The 15477-nt window shown below is 47.1% G+C and overlaps 1 protein-coding gene across 1 annotated transcript in view; it reads left to right on the top strand.

Annotated features, from left to right (window-relative positions):
- Positions 1 to 15477, top strand: part of NPHP4 (nephrocystin 4) — a 969441-nt gene that overhangs the window by 937064 nt on the left and 16900 nt on the right. The window contains exon 28 of the mRNA XM_085608868.1: positions 14199 to 14378. Coding sequence (XP_085464994.1) covers positions 14199 to 14378 — 180 coding nt within the window. The remainder of the gene's footprint in view (positions 1 to 14198; positions 14379 to 15477) is intronic.

The raw sequence follows: 15477 nt of genomic DNA, 5'->3' as shown, positions 1-15477 counted from the left end.
TACTCTCACACGCAATGACCACAAGTGGGAATGGACTGTGGCCGCCAATACAGCATTCAATAGCATCAAGACAGCACTGCTGGACAAGATGGGAATGGCTTACTTTCATCCAGGGCGGCGTACTGAACTAATCGTTGATGCCAGCCCAGTTGGCCTTAGAGCGGTCCTTCTTCAGAAACACAGCCCAGAAGCCTGGAGACCTGTATCGTACGCCGGTAGGGCCCTCACAGACACTGAGACAAATCGTGAGGGAGGCCCTAGCGATAAAATGGGTGTGTCAACATTTTCACTTATTTTTTCACAAACAGAGAGTGAGAGAATAAACAACGCGGTTGCGTTCTCCCAAATCAACTTTTTATCACAAAAAGCAACCACTGTTAAACTGGCAGAATAACCAGATTCAGGGAAGTGTTGGAATGTTATTCAACTATCTACTTCTCAGGTGGAATATCAAAGATATTGAAGTAAAAGCCTCACTCACATAATAGTGACATGCTTCATCATAGGTCAAAGATATTGAAGTAAAAGCCTCACTCACATAATAGTGACATGCTTTTTGTGATAAAAAACATTTTCACTTATACCTGTGCAGCCAAGAGTTCAAAGTTGTAACCGACCACAAACCCTTACTCCCGCTCTTTGCAGGATCGTCCAGGCTGGCGCCCCGAGGTTAAAGCGATGGGCGGTGCAGCTGCAGTCATACAATTTCAAGGTCATTTTTCGCCCTGGGGCTCACAACCTGGCAGACTACCTATCATGCCACCCAGAGTCCATGCCACCTCAAAGCTCATCATCATGATGCATCATACTCAGAGGCATATGGAAAGATGGTTTCGCAAGAGGCATGTCCCACAGCCATGACGCTCGAGGAAATCGGCTGTGCCACGGATGAAGACGAGACACTGTCCCGGGTGAGGACCACGCTGTTGAGCAATAGCTGGGTGCATTTCATGGATGGGACCCGAGATCTCAGAGCAGAAAACAGCAACGCCCGGCAACAAATCTGGCTTGTGTGCCATGAGCTTAGTGTGGGTGAGCAGGGAGTCATCCTGAGAGGAAATGTGATTGTGATTCCGAAAAGGCTACAGATACGGATCCTCCTGCTGGCGCACGTTGGACACCAGGGGATGGCAAAGACAAAAGCCAGGCTGAGGAACAAGGTCGGGTTCCCGGCAATGGATTCCAAAGTGGAGGAAATGGTGAGACAGTGCCATGCCTGCACCATCACATGAGTAGACCCGGCACCCGTGATCACCGAAGAACCCAGCGAAACCCCCTGGGCCAAGATCAGCCTTGATTTTGGACGTTTTCCCGATGGACGTAACATGCTGGTAATGGTCGACTCCTTCTCGAAGTTCCCTATCATGGAGGTGGTGGCATTGACGGCGTTCACACACGTAAAGAGAGTCTTGGACAAGACATTTGCACTGATGGGTCTGCCCAAGGAGATCAGATCGGACAATGGGCCCCCATCCAGGGCTGCGAATTCCAGGAATACCTTGAGAGTAAAGCGATTCATCACCGGAAAATCACCCCTTTGTGGCCTCAAGTCAACGGGGAGGTGGAGCGTCTGATGCGAACACTTAACCGAGCGCTGCGCATTCCCGTGGACCATGGGGAAGATGCAGAAGCAGCACTTGACCAATTCCTTGGCGCCTACCGACAGACGCCCCACAGCACGACCAAATGCGCCCCGTCTCACCTACTCTTCAAGAGGCCCCCGCGAGATAGCATCCCGACAGACCCAACGTGGAAGCCCTAAGAACGAGACAACGAAGAAGTTCAAGCGAAGAGGACAACGACCAACCTCAAGGTGAGCGAGGCACGCCGGGCAAGAGAGCCACAGCTGAAGGTGGGGGATTGTGTGGTGGTCAAGGACTGGCACCCCAGCTGGAAGTTCAGGACACCCTATGAGCCGGAAGGGTGGACGGTGGTCGGAATTCAAGGGACCATGGTCACTGCCCAGCGCAGGCAGCAGTCCGTCACGAGAAATGTGTCTAGTTTCAAGAAGATCTGCAAGCAACGTTCTGGCCAAGAAGGGTCAGAATGTCCAGAGAACACCCCAAGTCTCTCCGCACCTGGCTCGCAAGGAATGCTGAGTCCTTCGCCGAGGGGCTTGCGAGTGGAGAGTGAAGATGTTGTCCCCGTGGCTGGTCTACCCCATCAGGACGAGGTAGCCGGGTCACCCCCGAGCACTCCATCGGGCGCAGCGGTCAGTTCCAGCACCCGGAACCAGAAGTATGGTCTCCGGCCGAACCCTATGCCGAGTCAAAGACTGAAAGACTGTATGCACCTCCCCGTGAACCTGAAGGTCGGTCACTAAAAGAAAGGAGGGATGTAGAGAGCCACCCGGGCTCTCCCCAACAATGTATCACTCAACACGCATCCATACACCCCTTGGGGCGGGCTCGACCCGAGGGGATAAATAAACGGCAGGAGACCACTCAGGGTCTTCTGGCCAGTAACCAAATAACTTTGTGGCGTACCTTATTTCAGCGCTGTTGTGGCCTTCACCCCATGTGGCTCCGCAGTGCTACAGGTGGTCTGGGCCAAGGCGCTGCTGGTTTTGCCGCAACTAGGCCGCAGTCACCATCTGCAGTGCTGCTCAGCTACAGCGTTTCTCTCGTGCATGTCTGGCTGCGTGGCCTGATGGTCAACCACAGCTGCTATTATCGTTGTTTTCTACACTGCCGTCGTTCTTAGCAAAGCTGAGTGCGGATCTCACCCCTCGGCCACAGTATCCCAGGGGTGGAGGGGATTCTGTGGCTTTAATGGTATCTCCGGGCAGGTTTGTAGCAGAATTGCGTGCGTGTCCAGATCGTAGCTCTTACAACATGTCCAATGTGGTCGCCATCTTGACCACGCCCCCTCCAACAGAGGTGGGTTAATTAGTAAGGTTACTTTCTTCAGCTGTGCTGTGGCTCACAGGTGTCGTGGGCGTCACCACTTAAATAATGCGTGTCTCCCCTTTTTATGTTGCCATCCTCTTTACAGCTGTTCAGCAAACTCCTGTGATGCACAAATTGTCAGACTTTTGTTGTGGACTGGCTTATTGATCTTTTACTGTAGACAAATTAATTTATTTTCATTGAAAGAATTGGCTTCATTGTTATTTCATTACACAATGTTCACTTATTTTGGAAGTTTTTTTACATTTTGCATTGCGAATCATTCTGCCACTAGGCACATTTTCTTTTGTCAGTTATGACTGTATGGAACCTGTTCATTCTGCTTGGATATTGTAATAATGCACTGACTGACAAGCTTTTTATCCACGTCCATTTGAGGAGAAATAACCCTATTGGTTGTCCGGCCTCAGCATGATGAATTATGTGCTGACATGTACCATCACGCATGCAGACACATATTTCATGATGTGACTTCTATTTGTTTGTCTTTAAAAAAAAAAAAAAAAATTCCATGCCAAGATTGCACATGCTGTCTTGGAGCAGAAAATTTAATTAAAAACAAAAAAGGGCGTAAAAGCACAATTTCAGGAAGGAGTATCCCAGAAACAAAATGCAGAACCAGGCACTCTGAAAAGATTTAACAAAATAATTAAAGAAAAATGGGCAAGGAAAGGAAGGGGGGGCAACAGTGGAGTGGGAAATGAAGTGAATGCTGATGATGAGCTGAGGTAAGAAGAGAGAGGGGGAGGACAGCAAAGGCAGGCTTATGGAAAAAAGAACTAAGCAGATTGAGGAAGCAGTGGTCGAGCTTTGGGGTGGGAAAGCAACACGGAGCTCGGGAGCAGTATGTGAAGGGGCAAGCAGTATGTAGCGGAAAGGGGGAGACTCCTAGAAAATACAGCACTCCCATTAAGTGCTAAAAGCAAAAGGTAAAGAGTAGGTCTCTCAGTGTAAGAAGTAGAAGAATACAAATCACCCAACCAAAAGGACCGTAAAAAAGATATTCTTCTGTGGGTGGTCAACACAATAAATAGATGGAACACCATTGAACAAGAAGCAAGCAAATGAGATTGACAAGAAAGTCTGCAAATAATAAGCATTGGACTGATCCAAAGTCCATTTTAAGTGTAGGTATTGTCCAAAATAGGTCTTTCAACACCAGATAGCTAAACTGTCTGTACGCGAGACCTAAAGCGATGTGCCTGCTCTCAACTCACTGAAAGTAGGCACAGAAAAGAAAGATGGCGTGCAATTGCACAGATTCTGTGAGGATAAGAAGTCACAAAATACCAGAATGCTAATACCATGGTCTAATGATTAGCCTATTTTTCTGTCGAATAACCTGTGGCCGAATTATGCATACAGTATGCATCACAGATTTAAATACCGTCTGGAATGCATCGATCTAATTGCATTAATGGAGCTTGATTGCATCCATGAGTTCTTCTTTTGTAAATTGGCAATTACACGTCAGGAGAAAAGCTTATTGCGCCATTAGCTAACCGCTGTCTTCCATTTGGGGCTGTTTCGCGCTTTAGCTAAAACACCCATGACAGAAAAATTAATATGTACTGTAAACCTATCCCCAGCTTACACATAGTGGATATTTCACTCAGGAACTCTAAATCGTTAATGCAAACTTCTTAGATGCTCCAGAATACCTATCAGAACATATAGTTTGTCAAACCTTGTTTGGATTCCTGAATTTACATAAAAAGCCACTGCAAATTTGTAACAAATGCACTCCATTTATTATGGTAGGAATTATATGCTCTTGCATTTAAAGGCCTTGCAAAATTATGAAAGTATACACTTTTGGACATGTCCTTTTAAAACCCCTTTGCTTGGCATGTTTATTAAAGTGCTTTTTGATAAAATGGTTAAGTGTTATTGCCCTCTGCTCGTGGTAAAATACTCTGCGGAGGCTTTTGGCCGCTCCAAAGGGTATAGACATGATCCAAAAGTCATAATCATGGAAGGGCACTTAAGAGTTGCTAACATTTAATAGCAAATGGCAATTAGGATATTAGGCGACTCTCTGGGTTCAGGTAACATAGGCAAGTAAGCATGTGCTCTCTCGTTCTGCTTCACGCCTATACCACTGAATTAGATGGAAGGTTGTTAGTACCTGGATTTTCTTTGTATTAGTCAATCTCAGCATTCCATAAAGAGTGCGAATGAATTTTAGGACACTGGCATGTTGACCGCTCCATTGAAGTCAATGGAGCGGCAGCGGTCTGTAAACATTGGTGTTAACCGGCTGCTGTCAACATTGCAGTGCCCTAATTTACAACCTCTTAATATCCCGCACATCTACCTCTCCATCATATTTAGATTAGAAGGCAAAGAGAGAGGCAGACAGGAACCCTTCCCCTCTCCTTCCTGCAACACTTCACAGTGTCACTGCGGCCTTGGAAGGACAGAGAGGGATTTCACCCAGTTTGCATCATCAATTCTGTAGGCTGTCAAACAGTGCAGAGTTTTGAACTTAAACTCTTCATTCCTTCTATGTTAAAATGGGATGGTGTGCATCAATAGCTCTATTTTATGATCATGTAATGGTATGGTGAATTTCTTTCCTTTATCATATAATGCAATCCGGTGGTTTGTTCCATTGGCCCACATTGAAACCAAACTTTGTTCAACATATGAGCCATTTATACGAACATTCTCTGTGACACTTCAGTCTACCTTTGGGCTCGGAATGCAAGAAGACACAACAGATGCAATGGGAGGAGATGTGTGTGAAGCTGGAACATCAGGTTGTGGCTGCTTCACCTGCTCTCTAAGGTTGCAGGGGCTTCATTTTCTGAAGACATGTAAATGGAGAGCCCTTTAGCCTTGTGCCCTCAGAACAGCCTACAAGAGCTCCACCCCCGCATGACCTTTGAGCCACCGCCCGATCTCTTGAACGAATGGGACAGGGACCTCCATCTTAAATTTTTACTATTTATGTTGATGGGGAGAAATTATTGAAGTTAGTCTTAGCCAGTGCATCCCCGTGCCCTGCTCACTTGGCACAGTATATTAAACTCAGCCTGAGTGTAACCACGAGCCTGTAGATTTCTCTCTTTGCGAACAAAATGGGCGCTTATGGTCTGATTCTAAGCATAAGGGGGACTGCCTTATTCTAACTCTCTGCAACTTGATAAGTGTTACTCTGACTTATTAAACCTTTATGTTTTGCCGACTGTCCTCTATAGTTGCTATTGCCTGGCAAATCTAGGGACCACATGAAGGTGTGGTGAAGGCTACCTTATGCTCAGACACCATCCCCAAATTACAGGCCGTCAGCACAGGAAGAACAAAGACATTGTAGTTTAGTTCAACAGCAAATGTGTTTTTGGCATGGCGGAGAAACCAAAGAGGGTTATGCCTGTATTTTTTTTTGCACAAATTAATGCCAACTAGTACCTCATTCCGGTGCATTGCTGCTAGTCAGAAATGGATGATACCTGAACTAGTGGTTACATTGGCTTCTCTGTCCTCCATTTGCTAAGTAAGCCACCAGTTGCATGTTGTCCTCCAATTTAGTCAGGGCATTCACATGTTTAATGGCCTTTGCATTTGACGCTGTCTAAGTAACTCCTTGTTGCATATTGCCTTCAGCAAACTAGTCTTCAAAGAAGTAAACTCTTTCGTCTGGTGAGGTAGCTCTTTGTTGCTCGTGGCCCCCTGAAAGAACAGCTATACCTTTCTGAAAGTGGACCCTTTGAATAATCACAGAAGGGATTTCTCGACTACCTCGCCCAATGTTTTGATACTCGGAATGCAGTTTGGCTTTCATCACTATTCTAAGAAACGTAAACCCACTAAAAGCAAAGCCCTAAAAGAGTCACAGTGCATAAGGCCCTGGTAAACATGCTGTGAGCTACTTCACGTTTTTTGTTGTTGCAGTCTCTCGTTTTCCAGAAATCAGTACCTTGGTTGCAGATCTTAAGGCAATATGATAAACAATTATGGAAGTCCTCTTTCATTTTTGTCTCCTTCATATTCTTGCTCCATTTGCCCCTTGAAACAACACTTACTACACAGGTGGTTTACGACTTATATCCTGAAGACTCCTTGAAATGTTCTTGTTTTACATTTTATTGTACATAGTCATGCGTATTTTGCCACATTCTTCCTAGGAGAGAGCACATTCCACCAAGGTAATGATTGAAGAACTTCTGAGTGTAATTTGGGACTGTAACACTTACATTTATTTGGTTTTTGAAGATGCCACACCCAGGATCGTTGGCATTGCAAAGTGCTTGTTGATTTGGTACTTGTACAGCCTTGTGAACTGACTAGATGTTCAGTTCCAGAACACATCCTGTTAGTGGTAGTCCGAAGAGACCTGTATTCCTAATGTGTTATATTTGTGTTTCGTTGTTGAAAAGGGATACTGTTTACTGCGATACGTTTGTCGTCGTCGTAGAGCACATTGTGAAGACGTGTAGTGTAAATATTTCATTTTTTGCCCTTTTCAATTGTTTTAATTACCATGGAAACCATAATACAATCAGTGAAATAGAAGATGAACAGCCTTACTGCTAGTCATGGGAGGTAATCAAGGGGTAAAATACAAACACGTCTTCCATGGCACATTTCATTGATATTATAAATAGTGTCAAGCTTTACAGTTTATATCAATAATTTTGAGTCGGCTGATCTTTCACGATAGGAAATATTTAGACCAAAAACAAAACACAAAATCAGAGAATTTAAACTGTAGGAGTATCAAAGCAGTGTATTGGAAACACAATGTAGTAGTCCACGATAAGAGCACTAAAAAGCCTTGGAAGACAGTACCTGTGCAAGACAGTTCACCAATTCTCTGGCCCCGTGTGAATCCCCGTGTGCTTAACCGATAAATCCCTCCATCATCTGTCCCTGATATCTTCTTGCTTTAGTAGAGAGAGCAAGTTTCTCCTTCGCATTACCTGATACAGAGGGCAAGAATAATACGTGCCTTCGTGTTATTGCTGCACAAGGAGCCATCATCAAGCTCCTGATTGTCTTTGAAAGAGTTCAGATAAAGGAAGATTGCAGATTCTTGGGTCCGGAAACTGTTGACTTGTTGGGGGTTTAGTCGGAACAAGCAGCGGATAGGACTTCAGTATATCTGATAGTAAAGCCAAAAGCCTCCGCATAAGGCCTTACGTTTCTCCAACTTACGTGGATTTTTTTTTTTTTACTTCACTTTAATTTACTGGTCTATTACTGACAATTTCCCTGACCTCCTTCGATTGACCACAGCAGCCGCTATCTGCGGCCCCCAAAGATTGTCTAACATCACAGGGATGGTGGCATTCATAAATAGCATTTTTTTAAACAACCCGTATTCTTTGACGGAATCAGAGCTGCTTTAAAAAAAAAAGTGTCTGGTTTTGTGAAAGCATCGAGGGGAGTAGGCAGTTCTGTCCCGGAACATTGCCTACTTCCCCCCGATACTTCTGAATCCCTCAGTTGATGCTGCAAGTAGCTGCATACGTTCCGCTGCCCTCTGTGAAAGAAGCAAGGCCGAGCTCACTTGCCTCACCCGGCATGGTGTGACGTCAGGCATTTTAACTCACAAGAGACTCGCCACTCCGTACTCGGCTCCAGCTCTTGGCTCCGCCCTGCTCTGTGGAGCTCGGAGGAGCTTTAAACGCCCCGCCGTTCCTCCTCCGCCACCTGGCAGATAGCCCACAAGGACAAAGATCAAACTAAAGTCAGTGGGACTGGAGTCTGTTGGTTTAACGGGATGCTGGGGGATCGAGCAGCACACGAGCTGCAATCACCGAAGAAAGCAGCCCTAGTAGCCCCCCGCCCTGCCTGCTACTCCCATTCACGTCATGCTGAATCCGGCACCTCTGTCTGCCTGTAATCTGAAGGTGTTGTGTGTGGACAATCTCTGCAGGTCAGGGCTGCCACTGCCTGACTTTCTTCAGAGTATAAAGTTTTAGAACATTGATAGTTGATTTTACCATACACGTGAGTTATATTGTTAATGTGTCATATAGAAATGAGTAATATAGGTATTCAACCCAGAAAGGCCGTGGTTGTTAGTTAAATAGTACCGAAGGGAGAGGCACTGGCTATCCCATCTCATAAGCGAGCGTTTCAGTTCCAACCACAGGCATTCCACCTATGGATGTTTGTCTTATAGACGACTCCACGGAGTATCTAACATCCCTATTCAATGTTTGAGTGACATCTCCATGAATGTTTTTCTCCCCATGCGAATCCTTTAGAGTACGTTTCTCTCAGTCAAACACATCTTTTATTGGGACAATACCAGTACCTCACAGAAGAGTTTGTGGATAAGTAGATGGCAGGACTGTATTTAAGCCCCTGTGTTTACGGAGTAAAGGATGGCGGCATGCCAGTGGGAGCGTTTTAGGGTGCAGATTTCTATTTCTATACATATTTTGGTGTTTGGGTCGAAATTTGTCGAATTCCGTAGAAAATGCAGTTGCGAGACACAAAAACTGTTGTAAATAGTGGAAATACTCCTTGCTTACCCCATTTATTTCTTGCAATATGTAACTGATAAAAACAATTTTTCGTAAATTGGGAAACCAGTGGAAAACATTGACTGGAATTCACAAACTTGCATTCTGGAAACAAACAAAAAGAGCCTCCAAGCAGGCACTCATTAGCATGTGGCACTCTGAATTACTGACAACGTGAGTGCACACACAACTGCTGCCCCAATGTCTTCCTTTAAAGATGTAATGACGAAGGGCCTGATTTATTGTATGCCAGTCTTTCCTCGGTCACTCAAGGTGGCAGATACCATTACGACCGCCACCCTGATGGTGAAGACTGTCGTATTTAGATATCGCGGCCAGCCCAGTGGGGCTCTCTGTACATTCAGGTGAACCTCCTTGATGGCCGTTCCTGTGAATGTATCAAAACGTTGGTGGGTGGCCTCCTATGATTTTGATGGTCATCCACCAAACATTTTGTTTGGTGGAGTTTGTTTTTGAAAATCAATAAACTAATGACTCCCCCACTCAGGGAGTTTATTTCTTGGGTTTGGGGGTCATTATTTTAAGTTTTATGTCCATCATCGCTAGGTTTTCCCCCTGTAGTAACAAACAGAAAAAAAGAACATCAGCCCTCCAGCCTTAAATGGGGCAGACGGTGTGATGTCCCTACTCCGATGGACAGCACTCCATCAGGCTGCCAGGGTAAACTTACCATCAAAGGAGACAACAGGGTCACAGCCAGCGGTCCACCCAACTCTGAGTAGGGCAGGAGGACGGGGTAATCTGCCACGTTTGTGACTGAGTACCCTATCCGCAAACACTCTAAATCAGGCCCTAGGTTTGTTTCATGGGTTACTGTCCTCTTAGTGGTGGCAGCTGAGTGCCCAGTTCTTCCTCTGCCTTGAGACCTTAAGTCTGTTAGTAGTAAATGTTTTATACATAATGTGATGAAAAAAATGGCTTTTGAGCAATTGTACGTGTGAACCTCTTACATATTGTGGTTGTTGGACTTGGCCCTTCTGGCCAGTTCACTCCTAGAACTTTTTGCATTATCCTAGCCTTTGTCCTGTGTTGTACTAGTGGTTTTAGGCCTCTAGGCGTTTTTACACTGTGTCCCAGTGGAAAGCGCGTGCGCTCTGTGTATGTTTTAGTGAGACTGACCTGCCCTCCCATAGGAATGCATGGGGGATCTGAGTGACCGTGTTATGTCCTGATGTGAGAGGAGTGCAGGGTCGAGTTTGGTATGTGCGAACTTGTGAGAGTGAATTCTGCGCAATGATGTGTGCGGCGTTACGGTGACTCATGTAGAAGTGCCACTTCTAGAAGCTGGCCTATCTGTATAATAAATGTGCAGTGACTGTCGGGCTTGCGATTGGCTGGTGTGTCTGGCTCCAGGAGTCAGGATGGGTCTGCCCCGGTGGTGAATGGAGAGAGCTGCATGTTGATGGCAGGGAGGAGTACACCTGGGACCTGAATAGGGCTGGACTTTCCCCACACAATGCTGGTTCCACCCCCTGTGGTGCGTCTAATGTCCCTGGCCTGTCCTGTGAATAGGGAGAGGGGCTGAGCAAAACAAAGTGCTCAGGAACCAGTTGCATCTGGTTCGCCCCTTCCCTGCACCTTTGGAGACAAAGGATTCTGAGTATAAAAGAGGGGCTGTGACCCCATGAAAATGTTCTTGTTCTTGGACTCGAATCTGCCAGGGGAGTGCTGCTGCTGGGGCCCAGGGGAAGGCTTGCCTCCCTGGGCCCTGCCCAGCCCCTGGACGCCTGACGGACTTCAAGGACTTTGTTTCTAGCGCCTGGTGAGCGCTTTATTGCTTCTTCTTGCGTGGATCCTGACAGGAGGGGACTTGCTGCTGGTGGGGCCCAGGAGGGACCGCCATGGGGGCTGCCTCCCTGCTGGAGGGCCCTGTGTGCTGGCCCCTGGGCCCTACATTGCCCCCGGGATGCTTCCAAGACTTTGTCCAGCCTCCTTGCGCCCTGTGAGCGCTTTGCTTTATTTTTGAGGGCACCTGGTTCGTGTCTGGTAAGGAGAGCTCTGTGCTTCTTCACCTTGTGTGTTGCAGAGGAGCGCGGGCGGTGCAGCGCGGCGCTGCCCGTCCCTTTAGAGGGAATCCCCCACCGGAGGGATTCCCCGTGATGGCTGCCGAGCGGGAGCCCACCCCGCTCAGTGATCGTGCTTCCGCGGGTGCCCACCCCGCTTCATCTTCATTTTAAATTGCGGGTGCCACCCCGCTTCTGTTTATTTTGGGTGCCCACCTCGCTTTATATTTTAATTTAGGCGGGTGCCCACCCGCGTTATATCGCTGATTAAGAGGGAGCCTACCCCTCGTTATGCCGGAGAACCGCCGCTGCCGCCCGGAAGTCAGGCGAATCGGCCTGGGACGTGGGCGGGGCCGCGGCAGGACCGGAAGCTGGGTTGCGTCGGTGCGGGGCTCCCGTGAGTCGATGGGAGCCCCGGAGCTTCTGACACGAGGGAAGACGGGAGCCCACCCCGCCTCCCAGAGCAGGAGAGAGGAGCCCCGGGTCCCAGGAGGGGGCCCGGGTGAAGAAAAAGCCGCCCGGAGGCAGAAGATGGCGCCTGCCTGTGCGGGGCTCCCAGGGGTGAGGGAGAGCCCCGCAGGCGCCACGAGAAGAGGTTGAAGGCGGAGGGGGGCTCGAGGCACATTGCTGGTGCCTGCCCCCCCCACGTATGGAGAGAAGTGCTGCCGGTCCCAGCGAAGCCCAGAGAAGACCAGAGCAGCACAGCATGGAGAGCCCGGTAAGTGGGGGCTCCGTGTTGTTGGTGCCCCTCGAGGCACAGTGGCCTTTCCCTAGTCTCTGAGCGGCCCCGTCTTGCAGCGGGCCGCTCCAACGGGGGTATGTGTATTTTAAGAGCCCCGTGGCTCCAGCATGGGCACAATGACTTCCCGAGCCTACGTGGCTCCAACGAAGGCGCGTGTATGTTTTCAGAGCCCAGGTGGCTCCAGCGTGTTGGCATGGTTAGTTCGGGAGTCCGTGCGCTCCATGGGGGCACAATGGTTTTAAGAGCCTACGTGGCTCCAACGTTTTGGGGGCATATTTCCTTCTAAAAGCGCCAGTGCGCTCCACAGTACTGGGGGACATGTTGTTTGTAGAGCCTAGGTGGCTCCAACGTTTTGGCATTATTTCAAGGGCCATTGAGAGCCCCTGCCTCATGTGACTTCCACAGCTGCGCAGCACTTACTGCCAGCGGCAGCGTTTAGGCCCTGTTCTTGCCCCCAGCTGCCCAGCAAGTAGTGGGCAGCTGCTACGTTTAGGTTCTGGCGCAACCTGGACCCTAATGTGATTTAGGTGTTATTGTGATCTATATACTAATGCGTTGGGTGTTAGGAAATGTACTGTGTGTAGCATGTTTTGCGCACCCTGTGTTTTATACCTCTAGATATGATTTCTGCATAGGAGGTTGCTTTACCTGTTTAGGTTGATGTTAGGGAGGTAATACTTACCTGTGTGATGTACGCCCCTAGTGTAATTATACTTAGGTGGTAGGGTCTAATGTGTTAGACTTATGAGAAATTGCATAATGTGTTTATGCCCCTGTGATGTATGCAGGGTAGGTGTTATACCTGATTCTATTATGATAATGCTGAGGTCATTATTCCGCCAGTAGTTACTGGTTGTGCTCCACAGTTATACTTTGTGTTACAGTTGGTATATGTTCTACATTTACAATTGGTGATTTGTGCTAATTCTGACAGTGGTCCGTGTGGCCCTGTCTGGTGTAAATAGTCCCCTGTAAAATTCTGCCCAGTGCCAGTTGGCACAGTGTAAATTATGTGATTATCATCTAATGTGTTTATTATAATACAAAGGCTATTTTTATGTATAACCTTGTGTGGAGTTTCTTTTGTGGTGGGCCTAGGGTGTTGTTGCTGTGTGCGCGCGCAAACGCTTTACACATTGCCTCCGGGATAAGCCTGACTGCTCGTGCCAAGCTACCAAGGGGGCGAGCAGGGGTTATCTTTGGCGTGTAACTCCCCAGCCCTGACTTAGAGTGGCGGTTTCTGCCTGGCTTTGGCGCAAGCCTTAGCCAACCAGAAATCCCATTTCTAACAGTGGTCATGACATAACCTTTCTGCAGAACACTATAATCATCATCCCCCCCCACTTGTGACCTTTTTTTGTATGATTCCAGTGGCGGTTCTTCCGCTAAGGTGGAGGAGCATTGCCCCACTGCTTTTAAGCAGTGTGTCTAAAGGAAAAATAAAATGATAATTGAATGTTATTATCATTTTATTTGTTCCTGCTACTTTGCAGCCATGGCGGGCCGGGCTGCTCTCAGAGCAGGGCAGGGGAGGAGTGGTTTGCCCACTCCAAGTGTGCATGAATGCTTGGCCGGCCTGATTCATGCGCACTTTGCATGTTCTCCTCACAGGCTGAATTACAGCCTGCTTGGAGAACATGCTTAATCCCCCATTCCCTGGCTAAACACCAAACAACGGCGCTCAGACCAATCACAACACTGCATTGCAGCGTTGAGATTGGTCAGGGGAGCCTGGGTGCTTCCTGGTTCTTGTTCCGGCCGAGTCCTGATGCGGAGGAGAGACTGGAGAGATTACGCAGCAATAAGGTAAGTTTTATTTCATTTTTTTACATTGCCCCCCTGCCCGACACCCCTGATCCGTGCCGGCCGCCACTGTTTGATTCTCCTTGGTCTTCTGAGATGTGCCATGAGTCATCTAGTTGTGCGATAACATTTTGTCAGTCATAGTCTTTTTAAATCCTTACAGATTCTGTTGCTGTGCTTACTGTATTATCATTGGCAAGAACCAGCTTGACAAGAAAATAAATAATCTTTTCCTTTTCAGGTTGATCCAGAAAGTGCTTTTATCCTCCCTCCCAATGGATTGCAAGATCTTCACATTAGTGTTCGGCCTCAAAAATCAGGCAGTAGATACATTTACCTGAATCTAGTGGATGTGGATCACCATCAGCTTGTGTCATCGTGGCTTATTTGTATGTCTTGTAGACAACCTATCATTTCAAAGGTAATCTTGTAATATGTGGACGTATGTATGTTTTTCTAGTATTGAAGATGTTTTAAACAGTATTGCAAATAGTCTATTGTACTGAACAACCAATAATGTATTTTACATACGTAAAAAATCTGGTTTGTACCACTATCACAAGGCTGGAGAGTTGTATTGATTTTTTTCGTGCTTAAAATACCATGGACAGCGGTAGGCACAAACACCTGCTCAGCACCAGTGTGCTTTACAAATACACATAACATAAAATGTGCATTTAGGGTAACTTTAGGACAGTCACAAGTGTCAAAGTCAATATCCTTACCCATCCTTCCTGGGCTAATCCTTTTTAGGTTTCACCTGCACAGCGCTTGTGCTGTGCTTGTGAAATCTATTGCATTTAATCTATCTTAAAAGGTGCTTGCATCCCGCCTTCACTTCTTATTGGTCTGCATGCTTGTCACTTTACTTTTCCTCATTTCTATTGGTTGTAGGCCTTCTATTTCCTGTTGTTCCATGTGTTCTTCTCTTATCCGTCTCCTGTGGCCCAAGTACGCGTACACATCCTCCCACTTTGATGGGTACTTCTTTTATTTGCTTAAGGCTGCACAGCGTTTATTTGCTTCTTCAGATGACTGCATGCATTTAAAGGGTGCTTTCTGACAGTTTTTTTTCTGCTTTCTTCCATGTCTTTTATTTAAACTTTTTGTGTTAGCACGCATTTTAAGCATGCTTGTAAGCCAATGCTGAGACTCAAATCCAGGTCCCCAGCTCCAAGGTCGACAGTTCTGGCTGTTATTCCTCATCCTCTGTTTTACCCCTTCTCTCTATTTTCATTACCTGCTCTAGGCTTCTTCCGGAATGCAAACACACATGCATTCCAGATACCACAAGTTTAGTTTGAATATCACTTTTATTTTCCGAAAGAAGCCCTGGCCAGTGTGGTGTATTGACTTGTTTATGCTTCATTTGTGGGTTACTGTAAAAGACCGCTCTCTAGATTTATGGTGTACGGATGTGGGAATACCTTGGGTTACAGTTGACTAGCACTATTTTTACAGGGGATGCAACAGCGGGCACCATAATGATAGAGAAAAGGTATCATGGACCGGAAAGGGGT

Source organism: Triturus cristatus, chromosome 1_2, assembly GCF_964204655.1.
Source record: "Triturus cristatus chromosome 1_2, aTriCri1.1, whole genome shotgun sequence".
NCBI lineage: Eukaryota > Metazoa > Chordata > Amphibia > Caudata > Salamandridae > Triturus > Triturus cristatus.
The sequence above is the reverse complement of the archived record's forward strand: the minus strand, read 5'-3'. Positions and strand labels throughout refer to the sequence as shown.